The sequence below is a fragment of the Natrix helvetica genome (genome assembly GCF_964273705.1).
Source record: "Natrix helvetica genome assembly, chromosome: Z".
Taxonomy (NCBI): Eukaryota; Metazoa; Chordata; class Lepidosauria; order Squamata; family Natricidae; genus Natrix; species Natrix helvetica.
The window spans coordinates 79,593,196-79,605,756 of NC_138554.1; the positions used below are offsets into that span (position 1 = coordinate 79,593,196).

Below are 12,561 nucleotides of genomic sequence, written 5' to 3' on the forward strand. Positions count from 1 at the left end.
GCGCTTCGGCTTTGAAATGGAGATAAGCACCGCCCCCTAGAGTCAGGAACGACTATCACACGGGTTGGCAATCTTAAACACTCAAAGAGCCACAGAGGTCCTAACCGGAAGCCCCCCTGTTCAATTCTGGGGTCAACCTTAAGTCCGGTTTCCCTCCCTCTTCCTAGCGCAGCATCGTTTTTCTTCTACTTGTCCTAACTGAAAACCCTACCAATTGTGGAGCTGACCAGAAAACCCACTCGTTGCCATATAGTCTCCTTCTGGGGTGCTGTGCTTCCCTCCCCCCCAAACTGGAAGGTCCTCTCAAAATTGTGGTGCCGACTGGTGACAGGGAACCACAGCAGAGAGATGAAAGAGCCACATGTGGCTCCACAGCTATGGGTTGCTGACCCCTGGATTAGCACATATGTGCATGGGGAACCTTTACCTTTACTTTACATAATAAATATTAAGAGTACCCTCTTACTAGATGACAGAATCTTGAATTGTAACAAGCTTCAAAATATTATTTAAGAATAACTAAAGCTATTGAAACAAATTTTAAAGTCATCTAATTTCCACTTTTGTTTTGTTTTGTATAATGCAGGAATTGGAAAGACAGAAACATATGTGCAGTGTTCTACAGCATAAAGTAAATGAACTCAAGGAAAGCCTTTGCCAAAGAGATGAATTAATAGAGGTACATACTCATGCTGGAAAATAACTAATAATATTGTGAATGGTGTTCAAATGGTGGTGTATAATTTATTTCCTTAAGTTTGACATGTACTATATTGTTTGTGCTTTTCCTCCAAGCTTATACTTTGAGGAAATAATGAAAGAGTTTTTTCTTTATATGAAGGGCTCCAGATAGCAAACATTCGTGTTACAAATTCTTTCTGTGTCTACTTGTGTCCAGAGAGGATTGCAGTGCTCTTAGATGTTATATTGATATATCATTTATCTTGCTGCCCAACACTTTTTCTTTCTGAGCCAGCTGTTTTAGTTTCCAGATTGGTTCTAAATTATTGGGTATCCTGCTTTGTTAATGCTGAAGTTGCAGAAGCTTACTTAAAATTTCAATTTCATGATCCCTATTTACTTACTTACTTTAAACCTTTACATGCCGTTAGCAATTCCAAAATAGTTTTCAATATGTTTAAACAATTAAATTAATTGATAAACAATAACACTATTATGATGTAAAATAGACAAGATTAAATTTATAATAAAATATTTACACAGTTTATAATTTTCATGACAGTAATGTGGCTACCCTAGTTAGTAACTACCATATCTTTCGCTCCATAAGACACATCTTTTTTCCCTCCCAAAAGTGGGTGGAAATGTCTGTGCATCTTATCAAGCAGATATCGACAGCATGCAGCAGCGGCAAACAGCAGCAGCAATCCCTACTGCCTGGAACAGCTGATTGGCAGTATTCCGGGAGGCTGATCCAACAGCCGATCAGTTGCTTGGAGTTGAAGACTCCAGCATTCCCTGGTGGAGGTAGTAGACACGGAGGAAACAGGCTGTTTGCTGCAAAGACGCTAGCCAGATGAATACCATATGGCCGGTGGGAGGCAGAGGCAGATTTTTTTTTCTGGTTTTCCTCCTCTAAACCTAGATGCGTCTTATGGTCAGGAGCATCTTATGGAGCGAAAATACAGTAGGTTCTCACATGAAGCAGTTTCTTCTCAGCTTAATTTGCTTATATAAACATGCTGCTTTAAAATTGATGAAAATAAAATTTTAATTGAATTCATGAGATTTTCTTATTGAAGTCTTTTTAATTAATTCTTATTCAATTGGCATATCTCTTCCTCAATCTAGAGCAGTGATGGCTCACTGGAGCGCCGGAGAGCCGGAGAGCCAAAAGAGAACAGCTGGCCGGTGTGCATACTCGTGGCCAGCTGTTCTTTGGGGTTCCGTTGTGCCTATGTGTGCCAGCCAGCTGCTCCTCCGGGTTCCGTCGTGTACATGCAGGCCAGAACCGGGAAGACCAGCTGGCAACAGCACACATGCCCACAGAGAGGGCTTGACGTGCCACAGGTGTGTCATAGGTTTGCCATCATAGATCTAGGGCCGTGATGGCGAACCTATGGCACGCGTGCCACAAGTGGCACGCGGAGCCATTTGTCAGGGCACGCGAGGCGCTGGCCAGCTGAGTTCACCTTTTTAAAAGCTATTTTTCGCCCTCCCCAGGCTCCATAGGCTTTATAGGAGCCTGGGGAGGGCGAAAAGAGCCTCCCCCGCCTCCCCGGAGGCTTCAGGGACCGTCCCTGAAGCCTTTGCTTGGAGGGTGGTTTTAAGCGTTCCGAAGGCTTCAGGAACCGTCCGGAGGCTTCCCTGACGCCTTCGGAGCGCTTAAAACCACCCTCCGAGCAACTTGCTCGGAGGGTGGTTTTAAGCGCTCCAAAGGCGTCAGGGAAGCCTCCGGACAGTCCCTGAAGCCTCTGGAGGGCCTCCGGGGGGTCGGGGGAGGCTCTTTTCACCATCCCCAGGCTCCTATAAAGCTCCTGGAGCCTGGGGAGGGCAAAAAAAATGTAAAAATGGGGGGGTCGCACGTGCGCGCATGCGCACTGGGGGGTCGCGTGTTGCATTATGGGTGCGGCACGCCCGCACTCGACCCCCCTGCGCTCCCCCCACTTGTGGCACGTGAGCCAAAAAAGGTTCGCCATCACTGATCTAGGGTCTTCTACCAGAGGCTTGGAAGTTTGAGGATTCTGTACACTATGTAGCACTGCATTCTTTTGGATAAATTTCATTGAGGTTCTTGGGTTCTATTAGAGCCATTCTCCCAGCTTATGAATCACAGGCCCGAGTCTATGGGACCTCTTTGGCCTTTCCACATCCTCTCTAATTTCTCATTCAGATCCTGATATTTCTCCAGTTTCTCCTGCTCCTCTTTCCTGGTGTTGTTGTCACTTAGCACTACTGCACTACATCTATCATCACCACTGTCTTTTAGTCCTTGTCTACTGTCATGATGTCTGATTGATTGGCCAGTACATGCTTGTATGTTGAAGCCGGAAGTTTCAATCTTAGCCCTGCTATTCTCTGTCACATTCTGTGGAATCTCCCATCTGGACTTGAGAGGGTGTAGACCGTACACTATGCAAATGTTCCTTTACACAATGTCAGTTATTTGGTTGTATTGTTCATTGTTTCTGTTCCCGCCTATATATTACACTCTTCCACCATGATGGATTGTCTCTGAGGCAATTCTTTGCAGAATCTGCATCACATATGCTAGCTTCCTGATTTTATGGATCTGGTGCTTAGGGCCTGTTTCTGTGCCACTATGATGAATGCTTCAATGCTTTTTTTAAGCTCAGCCCTTTCAAACCATCAATAGGATTTCCCAGTGCCTGCCAATAATAATAATAATAATAATAATAATAATAATAATAATAATAATAATAATAATAATAATAATAATAATAATAATAATAATAATAATAATAATAATAATACAATTTATTTCTTAGCCGCACCCTCTTCTGAAGGACTCGGGGCGGCGTACAATAAAAAACACATAAAATACAATATGGACAATACACACACAAAATAAACGAATACGTGTACATGGAGGAGGTAGGCAGATGAATAAAGACAATTAAAAACACAATTTAAAATCCCCTAATAAAATTCCAAAAACCACAAAATTAAAAAACCCGTCAGGAGCAGTGTGAACGAACTATGGTTGAGCCAGGCCAGCTACTTGGAATAGGTGGGTCTTGAGCTTTATCCGGAAGGCGCTGAGGTCAGAGGTGGTCCTAATATCCGGGGGAAGATCATTCCACAGGGCTGGGCCCGCTACAGAGAAGGCTCTGCTCCTAGACGCCGCCCCCCGACATTGTCTGGTGGACGGCACCTGGAGGAGTCCCTCTCTGTGCGAGCGAATTGGTCGCAGGGATGTATGGGGCAGGATACGATCCCGCAAGTAGCTAGGTCCTGAGCCATGGAGCGCTTTAAAGATCGTTATCAAGACCTTGAAACGCACCCGGTAGACCACAGGGAGCCAGTGCAGCTCGCGCAGGAAAGGTGTCACATGGGAGTACCTTGTACTCCCCATAATTACCCGCGCGGCCGCGTTCTGGACCAACTGTAGTCTCCGAGTGCATTTCAAGGGAAGCCCCATGTAGAGAGCGTTACAGTAGTCCAGGCGAGACGTCACCAGCGCATGAGTGACTGTGCGCAAGGCATCCCGGTCCAATAGGGGGCGCAATTGGCGCACCAGGCGAACCTGGTGGAACGCCCCCCTTGCCACGGCCGTCACATGGTCATCCATGGACAGCCGAGCATCCAGGAGGACGCCCAAATTGCGCGCCCACTCCACCGGGGCAAGTTGTACGCCCCCGATGGCCAGAGATGGAATTAACTGGTTGAACCGGGGGGCCGGAACCCACAGCCACTCCGTCTTGGAGGGGTTGAGCTTGAGTCGGTTGTCATCCATCCAAACCCGTACGGCTTCCACACACCGGGACATCACTTCGACGGCCTTGTTGGGGTGGTTCGGGGTGGAGATGTACAGCTGAGTATCATCAGCGTACAGATGGTATCCCACCCCGAAACCACGGATGATCTCACCCAGCGGCTTCATATATGTGTTGAACAGGAGCGGCGAGAGGACCGACCCCTGTGGCACCCCACAGGTAAGGGGGCTTAGAGTCGACCTCTGCTCCCCTGTCAACACACGTTGCGTCCAGCCGGAAAGGTAGGAGCCGAACCACCGTAAAACGGTGCCCCGACCCCCAACCCCTCCAGTCGGTGCAACAAGATACCATGGTCGATGGTATCAAAAGCCGCCGAGAGGTCTAATAGGACCAGGATAGAGGAACAACCCCTATCTCTGGCCCTCCAGAGATCATCCACCAACGCGACCAAGGCCGTCTCCGTGCTGTGCCCAGGGCGAAAGCCGGACTGGCGCGGGTCTAGATAATCATTTTCCTCCAGATGTCGTGGAAACTGATAAGCCACCACACTCTCTACAACCTTCGCCAGAAAGGGAAGGTTGGAGACAGGACAATAATTGGCCAGCTCCGTAGGGTCCAGGGAAGGCTTCTTGAGCAAGGGTCTCACCACCGCCTCTTTCAAGGGCTGGAAGAGACCCCTCACCCAGCGAAGCATTCACTAGGCCCAGGAGCCAGTCACGTGTAACCTCCCAGGATGCCAGTACAAGCCAGGAGGGACACGGGTCCAGTAAACATGTGGTAGGTCGCAGTCGTCCACGCACTCTGTCCAAATCCTCAATGGCAACCAAGTCAAACTCCTCCCAGATTGGTCTCTCAAGACTCGCCACGGACGCCTCTACAGGGCCACTGAAAGGGACCCAATCCTTCCGGATTTGAGCGATTTTATCCTGCAGATATTTCCCAAATTCCTCTGCCCTACCCTGTAAAGGGGCCTCCCGCGGCCTCTGAAATAGGAGGGAGCGGGACACCCGAAACAGGGCGGCAGGGCGGTTCTCTGCGGATGCAATGAGAGTGGCACAATATTGATGTTTGGCCACTCTCAATGCCACAAGGTACGTCCTTAAATGGGCTCGTACCTGTGTCTGGTCAAATTCGGAGCGGGAGGATCTCCAACGACTCTCTAGGCATCTCTTGCGGCGCTTCATCACCCTTAGCTCCTCGGTAAACCAAGGGGCTAGGGTGGATCGTTGCCGCCGGAGAGGCCGCAAAGGCGCCACCCGGTTCAAGGCCCCGGTAGTCGCATTGTTCCACGCGACCACCAGGTCCTCTACCCGAGGGCGGGTCAGGGCCGCAGAAGGTGGCCCAAGCTCCATCTGGAACCTCTCTGGTTCCATCAGGCGCCTGGGGCGGAACCATCTAGTATTTTCCGGTTCCGCCTCCCCGCAGCGGGGGGTAGCACCAGGGAAGTCAAGTCGGAGGAGTGAGTGGTCTGACCATGACAGGGGAGTGATGGTTAAGTCCCCTCCTCCCAGATCACTCAACCACTGGCCAGAGACAAAAACAAGGTCCAAGGTGTGACTCAATCAATTGAGTCAGGTCCATGGCTGTCATGGAGGCCATGAACTCCCGAGCCCCCTCGGATGCTTCTCCCACCGATGGCAGGTTAAAGTCCCCCATCACTAAAAGTTTGGGGGTCTCAACCGCCACCGATGCGATCAGCTCAAGGAGTTCGGGCAGGGCCGCTGATGTATAGCGAGGAGCCAGGTATACTATCAGCAGGCCCAACTGTCTCCCAGGGCCCCATTTCACAACAAGGGATTCACATCCGGACGTCTGTGGCACAGTGGACTCCCTCGGCTCTAAGTCCTCCCGAATAATCACTGCTACCCCACCGCCCCTTCCCTGGGCCCGGGGCTGGTGAAATGCTCGATAACCTGGCGGGCACATTTCCACGAGGGGTAAACCTCCCTCGTGGCCCAACCAGGTCTCCGTTATTCCCGCGAGGTCCGGCTCCCCCTCCGAAATTAGATCGTGAATGAGGGGGGCCTTGTTAACGACGGACCTCGCGTTGCATAGCACCAGCCTCAGGCCCTGGGTCTGAAGCTCCTGACCACCTAGAACGCGGGGGTTGGTACATGCGACCGGGTGTAACCAGCACCCACGGTCTCCCAACCGACTGCGAGTTTTTAATCTGTCCTCGTATCTGCCCCTCCCTACGACCGTTGGAATCAAAAGGCCCTGCACCGGAACGACATCCTCCCCCTCCTCCTCCCTTCCGCTCCCTCTGCTCATGACCACACCTAGTGACCTGGCTCTGTCCTCGCTCCTGACCTGACCCACCCACCCCCCAACCCCGGAACCCCTATAAAATTTTAAAAAACAATTAACTAAAAAAACCCCTAAGTCTCCGCTTCCTCCACCTCTCGAGATTAATAAATCCGTCATCAAGGTGGGCCCTCGAAAGGGCGGAGGGCCACACCTGCAAGAGGGGGGACTCCCGCAGTAGGATGAGGTCTGCTCTTGAGTACATATGATGTTGAAAAGAAATTCGCCAGGGCCTAGGAACTGTGCTGTGGATGTTCCAGCCCGAGTACCATGATCCAGTATAGTTTGAAGAAGTTGAAAAAGCCGGGCTCCAGTGCAAAAAGAATTGTCCAGTCCTAGATGGGGGAGTGATGGTAGTAGGCTGGTCAGATGACAGACAATAGGTGGGGGTAGTATGGTCAATGATGGTCAATGGTGGGGGTTAGTAGATGGTCAATGATGGTCAATGATGGATGGTGAGGTGTAGTTAAACTGTTATTGATAATGGGTAAGGGGAAGATGGTCAGTCAGGCAATAGGGTCACAGAGGATAGGGGGTAATCCTCCAGGGTGCACACAGATGGAAACAGATGGAAACAGGGGCAAGTTGAAATAAATAGTCAGCAGGGGGGGGTAGATGGTTACAGACCAGGAGGCAGCTGGCAGCAGTGGATAACTCCTCTGCCCAGCCTGATGTTGGAGCCTCCTGCCCATCCTCAGCAAGCCCCCCCCCCCAGTCTCTGAGTAGCCTCCTGAATCATAGCCCTCCTCCTACCAGGCCATCAGTATTTAATTCTTACCATGGCCTGCATCTTCGTTCTTAGCACCCAAACCACCATTTCAAACCCCAGTGCCATTCCTACCGGCCTCCAGCCTTTCTTTTCAGCCTACATAGTTTCTGCGCCTCCCACGGTTAGCGCGGTTAGCAGCAGGCCGGGGGATTCGGCGTTCCCAGCCGTCGCCGCCGGCGCTTGGGTCCTCGTCGCTCCAAAGTCGGCCTCTCCGCCCACCGCCGGCTCTGGCCTCGGTCCCAAGCCGGTTGCAGATCAAAAGCCTCCAATTCCGGCACTGCCAGCACCAGTGCGTTCCCACACACTTCAGCAGCCATTCCCAGCCTTTCCGAGCCTTGCGCAGCCCTTACACCACTCCTCTGCTCTCCTCCGATTTCAAACAGCGCTCTCCGCCGATTTCAAACGGCGTCTCGGATGGCGTCTCCCCTCAGCTGTTCACCGGCTCACTTCCCAGGCTTTTTTGTCATCAAGCTACCCTGGGAGACCCCCACTTGGGTCGTGAAAAGATCCAGGGTAGCTGTTTGCTGGACACCCGGTCCCCCATGATGGAAAAAGGGGCCGGCAGCACCCCTGCTCCCTTAAAGAGCCCCGCGGATCTACGGAGCTCTGTAGCAGACCGCCATTTCTCCAGGAAGCTCCTCCTCCTCCGCCAACTCAGCTATATTGATAGAACATTGACAGGCCTTATCTTGCCATGGCCCTTCCTCTGCTTAACCTTCCTGCCAGGCCTGTCCTTACATTACGTAGCATCTTTCATCTTTAGGTCCCATCTCACTAATGCACTCCTGAATGCCCTATCTACTTGCTTACTGCCTGGTGTACAGTCTCTGAATATTGGGCTTGGGGTGGAAACCTCTGTACATTGTGGGCAATTTCCAGGTCTTCAAATCAACAACTCCCATGTCCTCCTTTGGCAGCCCACTATACCAGCTGGAAATCTGGTAACTGGCAGATTATATGTGATAGTAGTGTGGATCTTGTCCTTTCTATTGAGATTTGGGATCTCATTGTTAGGAGTACTTGGATGTTGGTGTCTTCCTTGTCTCCTCTTCCTCCACCTGGTTCCACGTGATTGTAGAATACCAAGATACTTAACATCTGGTTTGTATGTCTGTGCTATGGCTCATTGGTAGTTCCACCTTATCAGACTTAACTAACTTCCCTCTCCTTATTACCAATCAGCCATACATCTCCAGTTCAAATGGGATCTGAGTGTCATCCCTTTAAATCCACATTAGATGAATCAGCAAATCAACTACCTTCCTTCTCTTGACTTTAATGCAGCCATACTTTTCCAGTCCAAATGATATTCCAACCTCTTCATTGTAGATCTGTGTCAGGAAGATGATCGAGTCAACGTCTCATACATCTTAGCATACTTTCAGTTAGTATGGATATATGTCATCCTTGTAGAAAAGATGATTGATGGAAGTTCCACTTTTGAACTTACATCCATATCCAGGCATTATGATTGTCGGGCTGAGGAGTTCAAGCATATGCAGAATAGGGGACAGTGCCATCATCTTGATATATGCCAGACTTGATTGCCACTTATGTAACCTTTCTTGAATTCCTTTCCAGGGTTGTCTTCCATAGCCCCATTGAGTTTTTGAGGAATGTACTTAGTATCCTGTTGTCTTTGTATAAATCCAGGAATTCACAGATCTATCTATTTGGCATATAGTCATTGGCTTTCCTGTAGTCACTCCAGTTGTGCTCAGATTGATTTGCCTAAATCTTATGTGACAGCTCTGTCTATGAGCAATTCGTGTTTTGAGGCTCTGGTGTTACTTTCAATTCCCTTCTGAGTTGTGCTCATGTATTGGCCCATATGGCTTTGTGATTTGGCTGCTATGACGCCTGGTAGGGCTTTCCATGTAGTAATGAGGCAGGTTATTGGCCAATAATTGGATGGTCCTGTTCTCTTATGGGGATTTTTCATGATCAGCACTGTCCTTCCTTGAATTAGCCACTCTGGATGGGAGCCTACTGCTAGCAGCTGGTTCATATATATCAACATATGTTATGGATCTTGTTAATTCAGGTGACATCTGAGCTGGCATAACTCTGCTTGTTTGTCATTCTCATATTTGAGGTAGAGAGGTAAGCCCAAGGGGTTTATAGCTCAAGGACACCTACTGTTGTTCCATGTCAGAGATGACACTGTAACTATTATCCTATCCAGTTGCTTGTTTTTATTTTTATATACTTCAAAAAGGAGACACTAGCAATATCTTTACTAATGAACATTTTCCTTAATTGAATAAATTTGTAGAAGCACAGTTATACAATTATTATTAGTTTGGAATAGTGATTAAGGTGGTTGTCTGGAAACCAGGTTAACTGAGTTTGACACCTCTGTCTTGAGAGAGAGGGAGGGAGGGAGGGAGGGAGGGAGGGAGGGAGGGAGAGAGAGAGAGAGAGAGAGAGAGAGAGAGAGATTAAATTGAATAGTTGAATTGTCCAGGAGCGAGTTATCCTGTAGCAAGTTATCCTGTAGCAAGCATGGTGAGTTGGTTGTGGTGATTTGGCCATGGTGACTTGGCTGCAGCAAGTTGTCTCCATTCTGAAGTCTGAGTGCTGTTGCTCACATGCGCGCACACATACACAAAGACATAATACACACATACAAGTAGTCCTTGATTTATGACCACAATTGAGCCCAAAAGTTCTGTTACTAAGCAAATTTTGCCCCCTTTTACGGCATTTCTTGCCACGGTTGTCAAGACTCCACAGATTCAACGCTTGTTCCTGACAAATGCCCCTCCCACCAGCACATTCTTCATCTCAGTCCCCAGGTGTACCTTGTGTGAAGGGGCACTCTCCTCCCTTGTAGCCGGCTCAGTCTGCATTAGTCTCGCCTTCTTTCTTTTTTCCGTGCTCTAGGATCAGGAGGGGGTAGTCCTTGCTCTTTGCCTGAGCTCTGTCTCTCCTGCTCCCTGTCTGCAAGCCTTTCTAATCCTGAAAAGCCTTGCCTGGACTGACTCTGCCCTTCCTCAGTTTCCTCCAAGGCCAATGGAGCCACCCTTTCGATCTTGGTCAGCTCTTGTTCCAACTCATCTTTTCCCACAGATTCAGACTCTGATGGGGGCATGATAGCGAGACTCATGAAGTGCACATCAGGTATTTCAGGGTGGGGAAGGCCATGGGGGGGATACTGATGGAACAGGCCACCCAATGCCTCCCCAATCTACTAAAGTAACTGATGCTACCCAAATTGTTTCCCTCCAACCTGCCACGCCAGGTCACTTACCTTGTGAAGATCTAGCAAGCAGCCTCATGCACTCCTTTACAGTTCCATTTGGATCTCCGTAGGCCTCCCATGGCCTGTTGCAGTTTGAAAAGAAGCTTCTGGGGCCCACGAGGACCAAACAGAACCTCGGAGGGCCAGATCTGGCCTCAGAGGCTCCATTTTGGGCTGCAATGGGCCAGGCGAGACCTCTGGATGGCTGAACAGGGCTTCTGATGGACAGCTCCACCCGTCATAAGCTCCATTTCAGCCAACAACATGCAAGACTAATGTTGCAGAGCCTCTGTGGTTGTTGGTAAGGATGCTGCAAGTTTTGTAGTTTTGGCCCTTGTTCGCTAGGGAGCACTGACTGCGTAACTTTGAACATTCGCTAAGGGAACACTTGTAACCCAGGGATTACCTGTATGGTGTATCTCTCTATTTTTTTTTATTTTCTAGTCTTAAGAAAATGATCTATTGATCTATTTGATAATTTACTAAATGACTGAAAAAATAGAAACTGTATTCCGTTAAGATAGAAGTGCTTTGATCAGTAAAAAAAATCTGGGCAATCTAGTGGAAGTGAAAGGCGATCTAGGGGCAGTGAAAGATGATATAAAGAAGTTGGATGACAGAATGTGGAAAATATAGGAAACAATAGCTAAAAATGAGCAGAAGATAAAAATGATAGAAGCTAGGACAGAACAAACTGAAAAGAAAATGGAAGAAGCAGAAGAAAGACTGACAGCAGTTAACAGAGAGCTCAGTGAGACAATAGTCCATTTAGAATTAGAACGATCCTCTTTCTATTTAAGATTTCAGAACATAGTAGAGACAAAAGATGAGGATCTACCAAAACTCATGAGTGATCTTCTAGCTGACCAACTGCAAATGGACAAAAGTGAACTGAGGAACAATGTTGATGAAATCTGTAGAGTGCATACTAATTATGCACGAAGATATAAATTTCCCTGTGAAATACAGGTAAGATTTGCAAAAAAAGCTGTCACAGATGAAATTTACAAAAGAACAAGGGATGAACAGCTTGTCCATAAACGAAAAGAAGTCATAATCTTTAAACAAATACCAAAGAGAATCAGAGAGCAAAGAAGGAATTACCAATTCCTCTCTACACAACTGATAAAATATAAAATAATGTTTCGCTGGTTGATACCGGAAGGCATGTTAATATCTTGGCAAGATAAGAAAATAAGGATTGACACCGTAGAGAAAGCCCGGGAATTCTATGAACACTATATAGAGGGGGAATCAGACAGCAGAGAGGAGTTGGAAACCCAAAGCCAAGAGGAGCAGCTGAAGGAGGAAAAAGGACTAGACCATGATGTGACAAAGAAGACCGATACAGCAGCCCAGGAAAGAGAAGGAGTGAGGACAAGAAACCAAAAGGAAACAAAACCAAATAGAGGAACGAAGGCGATAAACTAGTAACAGGATGGAGGAGGAAGTGAAATTAATATCAGTCAATATAAATGGATTAAATTCACCTATAAAAAGAAGACAAACAATTTCTAAGCTCCAAAAACAAAATATGGATATCACGTGCCTACAGGAGGTTCATATTAAAAAAGGAAATGGTAGTATTCTGGAATCTCCAAAATTAGTAAAATTACATCTGGCCCTGGCTGATACAAAGAAAAGAGGAATTGCTGTATATATAAAGGACTGGCTAAAACCTAAACAGGAATGCGCAGATGAAGAGGGAAGAACATTATTAATCGAAGTATTAATAAAACAAAGAGGAGTATTAATTGCAGTCATATATGCACCAAACATGAACCAGAAAGAATACTATAGTAAACTACATAAACGGATTGCAGAAC

At 47.9% G+C, this 12,561-nt stretch overlaps 1 protein-coding gene across 1 annotated transcript in view; it reads left to right on the top strand.

Moving 5' to 3' along the window:
• The window catches only part of LRRFIP2 (LRR binding FLII interacting protein 2), a 196,214-nt gene that overhangs the window by 149,304 nt on the left and 34,349 nt on the right, over positions 1-12,561 (top strand). The window contains exon 20 of the mRNA XM_081932888.1: positions 587-679. Within this exon, the coding sequence (XP_081789014.1) occupies positions 587-679 (93 nt within the window). The remainder of the gene's footprint in view (positions 1-586; positions 680-12,561) is intronic.